The sequence below is a fragment of the Atta cephalotes genome, assembly GCF_000143395.1.
Source record: "Atta cephalotes unplaced genomic scaffold scaffold00095, whole genome shotgun sequence".
Classification (NCBI taxonomy): domain Eukaryota; kingdom Metazoa; phylum Arthropoda; class Insecta; order Hymenoptera; family Formicidae; genus Atta; species Atta cephalotes.
The window spans coordinates 349,714-354,436 of NW_012130159.1; the positions used below are offsets into that span (position 1 = coordinate 349,714).

Consider the following 4,723-nt stretch of genomic DNA (forward strand, 5'->3'; position numbering starts at 1 on the left):
GGTTATTGTTATTAACATTATAGCAATAATAACTATAAAATGATGTTCCCAACCATAATTATTTTACCATGCAATTATAGTCACAAATACAACATATTTTTCTCTTAGTGCGTAACTAGAATAATTTTGACATAACGTAATTATCCCACATCTGTTTTATTAATTAAAAGCAGAAACTAAAATATAAAAGCGTAAATGGAATGAATGCAGCAGCTGTGGAATTTTACATCGTTTCACGCGTTGCAAAACAAGAGCTCGCTCAAAAAATCGACAAATTATTAAATCATAGGATGGATCATCCTCTTCATGCGTCCTCGATGTGACGTAAGTGCGCAATCGCGCATGTATTTCGGGCTCTGACACATATGAATCAAGCGTGTTTATATACTTTATATCGACCTCTCGCTTTCCCTCGCTCACTTCGCCGGTCATCCTTCCTTAACGCGCAACGAAGCTTTGCTGACAAGTATAAACGATGACTTAAGCCGACTTGTAGTCATCGCCAGCATTGCGATTCAAAAACTACTAAGAACACTTCACGAGTAGAAGTAACATCCGAGATTTGTACGAGTGTGATAATTCTAATTTGTGCTTGACTTCAGATTGTACAATTATACAACGCAATTAGGAGCAGTGAAATTTTGTTGGTAAGTATTTCTGTTATTTCATCTATCTTTAATCACTTTTTCGTCAGTATTTTATTATTAAAAGAAATTTCAATAATATCAATTATATATTTTCCTAATTTCATTTATATGTATCTTTAAATAAACGATGAAGTAATATTAAAGTAGTTCTTCAAATGCAAATTTTGATAAATATCTCTGCTGTTTTATTGAAACTTTAGTTATTTTTCTGTTAGTCATTTATTAATCTCAACATTTATTATAACTGGTTTTTTGCTAATTTCATATACCTATATACGTATATACATATACCTTTGAATGGACAATAAAAGTAACGTCGCTAAGGCATCTGTCAAGAATAGTAAATAAAATTGTCAGGTTTAAGAAAAACGCTTCATGTAATTTTAATAATAGAATTGAATGTCACACTTCGCTCTAAGTATGTCGCATTACGACAGTGGTTGCCAAATATAACAATTGAATGGCTCGCAATCGTTATTGATCCTTTCAATGTTATATGTATAGCTTCCATAATACGAGGACTACGTCAACGATAAAATTGACATACGCGCTTCGCATTCTGATTGACTGTCTCTCCGCCCCCAGGCGCATCCTCTCCTGATGATTGGCTGTGCCGCTCCGAATCGATTACTCCGTACACATCGCCAGTTTCCCGAAACTAACTTTAAGCGATGTCAAATACCGCTAACGCGTAATTAATCATTTCCACGTCTTTATTGAGTTCCTAGTGGTGACAATCGGAAGCGATGAAGCGATTAGCAATAAACGCGCGTAATTGCGTTACTCCAAAATCGATTAATTCATGTTACTGATGAATAATTCATATTTGCGCATTTTCTACATTTTTTTTCATACGATATTTATTATACGGTATTGGGAATTGAAAACTGAAAGAATAAATAAATGATTTATTAAGAACTGAGCGGAATAAATATAATAAATTGGTCCCAAAGATAACATAATGAAATAAGAGTCATATAAAGTAGTGTAAATATGATATATATTCCGTTATGACATTTCTAAGCTTTCTCGTTAGAAGGACGTTACGAGAATGAATTTAAAAAATTATATAAGATTTTATTCGCGTCGCATGCTCCAACATGCTCCAATGTGCTCCTGTTATGAGCATTGTGAGCTACTCTACATTGAGATTCTACTCACTTCAACGAGTGCGTTAGAATAAATGCTATTAGGAACATTTTAGAGCATGTCAGGGCATGCGATGCGAACCTATACTGTAGTTTATAAGAGTTCGGGAAGACGCTATTATTTTTAGTGTCATTCTATTCTCGTTTTACGTCTAATAAACAATAAAGATAGAACGACAGAAATGGCGTCTTCCTGAACATACCATATATTCACACTCGGTTAGCAATACCGAGTGCAATAAAATAAAAAGTTTCAAGTAAATATAACTTTTTTTTTCAGATTTGTCTATGTGATTACTAATGCATAAAAAATTTTTTTTATACAGATCAAAATGGTGAAGACGAAATCCTCAGAACAGGAGGAAGAAGGCATGGGTTTCAAGAACAAGCAGAAAGCGTTGGATACTCTGAAAATTTTGGACGGTCGTGATATCAGTTATCAATATCATGTAATCACGAGTTTCGTCAGTCGTGCAAAAAGAACGCTCCAGATTACACGGGACGAAGAGAAACTGGCGAATCTACGTGACGCTCTGAAAGTCTTCGAAGACTGGGTGGCAGATTACAAGGAGAATAATCGAGGAAAAGAGAATTTCGCGTATCTGTCGATTGAGACGATCAAGGCCTTCCGCTGCCTCGCGAAGAAATACGACGTGTGGGACGATGGATTCTTCAGGTGAAGACCCAGATAGAACACAGTCATAATAATTATAAGGATGTCATCATGACCTTATTTATCACTTATAAATTCACTTATAAGTGACAAATGAAGTTCTATGGTATTCTCATACAGAACTTTATTTGAAAAACGTTCTAGAAAATTCTTAGGATATAGGGTGTTTTCTGCACGTCTTTAGGACGTGCCTTGGAGATTTATTGTACGAGGATTATCTAGAAAGTAAGTTAATAAAAAGTTTTCTGTAAGTATATATTTGTTTTCTTTTTCAACAGGCCATCAAAACTTACTTTCTAGAAAATCCTCATGCAATAAATCTTTATCTACTCTATATGTGTTCTACCTGACAAAGAACTATTGCAAAGACTCGAAGCACTTTTTAGTAAGCTAATATCAATTTTCTCTAGAGCATATATGAACGAAAAGGGTGACTACAAAAGCCTACGGAACGTGAAAGTTCCTAACGGAGACACTACATGGGACATCGAGAGAAACAGGCATTTGAAAGAGATCATTAACAGGATCAAGAATGATCACGTCCAATGGTATGAGACGGATGTAGGTGATTTTCGGGGATTACCGACGAAGGAGCATGTGCGATGCATCGTGCTCGGATACAGTCCTGATCCTATGAAACTGAAAAAACTGGCAGTTCAAGCGCGCGAAAAATTCAATGAAGAAGATGATGACATGGACTTGGAAGAAGAACGAAAATCTAGTAAGTTTTTTAAATTTTTATACGAATTGAAACACTTTTCAAAAATATTGAAAGATTTCTTAGAATTTTTCATTTACATGAATTCTAAAATTTTTTTAGATTTCTTTATATTCTTATATTATTATTTTTTTATATGAATTGTAAAATATTCTAAGATTTCTTAAATTTCTCATTCTATAATTTTTCAAAAAATATCTTAAACTTTTTCAGATTTTATAAGATATAAACTTATGAGAAATCTGAAAAATCTTAGAATATTTTACAATTCATATAAAGAAATAATAATATAAAAATATAATAAAGAAATAAGAATATAAAGAAAACTAAAAAAAATGTAGACTCTCTCAGTATTTCTGAAAAGTATTTCAATTTATAAAGAAAATTTGAAGAATTTTGTGTAAAGTAATCAAATTATTTTAAAATTTTGAAAAATTATATGAAATTATAAAAAAAATTCAGGCAAAGGCGCTAAACGAACTCGCGATAATTCATCGAGCAGCGATGGCGATAGCGATAGCGATAGCAAGCCGGAGAAAAAATATGCAAAGCGTTCGTCGGAAGCTGAAGAGAACGAACAGAACGAAAAGAAGGAAAATATGCTGAGTTTTAAAGATAAGGACAAAGCTTTGCAAAGCATCAAGTCCTTGGAAGGCAGAGACATATCTTACCAGTTTCACGCGATCAGTGGACTGGTGAAGCGAGCTGAGAGAGTAATATCGTGCACAAAGGATGAGCAGAAGATCAAAAATATGCAGGAAGCTATTGAGATCTTTGAGAATTGGCTCACCGACTACAACGTGAAAGGCCGATCGAAGGAGAACTTCAATTATCTAACGATCGATATTGTGCGAGCTTTTAAACCTCTGGCTGAGCGATACAACATCGAAGACAACGGCTTCTTCAAGTGAGTCTGTGATAAAAATATTTGAGAAGAGGTACAAAATTGGATGAGATTATATTTTATTGACATTCTTATTGTTTAATTTTACAGGATTTACGAGGAGGTGAACGGTGACTATAAGAAACTCAGGTCTATCCGATTTCCGGAGTCGAACGTTACATGGGATGTGAAGAGAAACGAACATCTTCGGGAGTTGGTGAATTGCATAAAGGAGAAACATATTCAATGGTTTGACACAGACGTCGAATTCCGAGATTTGCCTACCGCAGAGCACACCCGATGTATAATGTGGGGCTTCAGCCACGATGTCACCAAGCTAAAGAAACTACTGCCTACGTTAAGCAAAAAACTTGAACCTGCTGATGATTAACGTTATGATTTAATAAACATTGGATCACTACAGCGTCGTTTTAAAACCCGATGCGCTTCCATGATTACGCGTGCGCGTAACAAAAGTGAGGAAAAGTACATTGTTGCACTTTTTTTGCACTATTTTTTTATACGTTACACATTTAAATGTTAAACGTTTTACTGTGGTAAATATTTTTTCACATATAATTGTACAAAAATACACGTGCATAAATACATATTTTAAGGATGTGCATGATATTACGTATAAAGTAAAGAATTAAA

General features: G+C 34.2%; 1 protein-coding gene across 1 annotated transcript; it reads left to right on the top strand.

The window, feature by feature from the left end:
• Positions 1-2,127: 2,127 nt before the first annotated feature.
• LOC105624930 lies at positions 2,128-4,460 on the top strand. The gene is made up of 4 exons (XM_012206273.1): positions 2,128-2,471; positions 2,879-3,189; positions 3,649-4,093; positions 4,181-4,460. The coding sequence occupies exons 1-4, from the start codon at positions 2,128-2,130 to the stop codon at positions 4,458-4,460; spliced, it is 1,380 nt and encodes a 459-aa protein (XP_012061663.1).
• Positions 4,461-4,723: the final 263 nt, after the last annotated feature.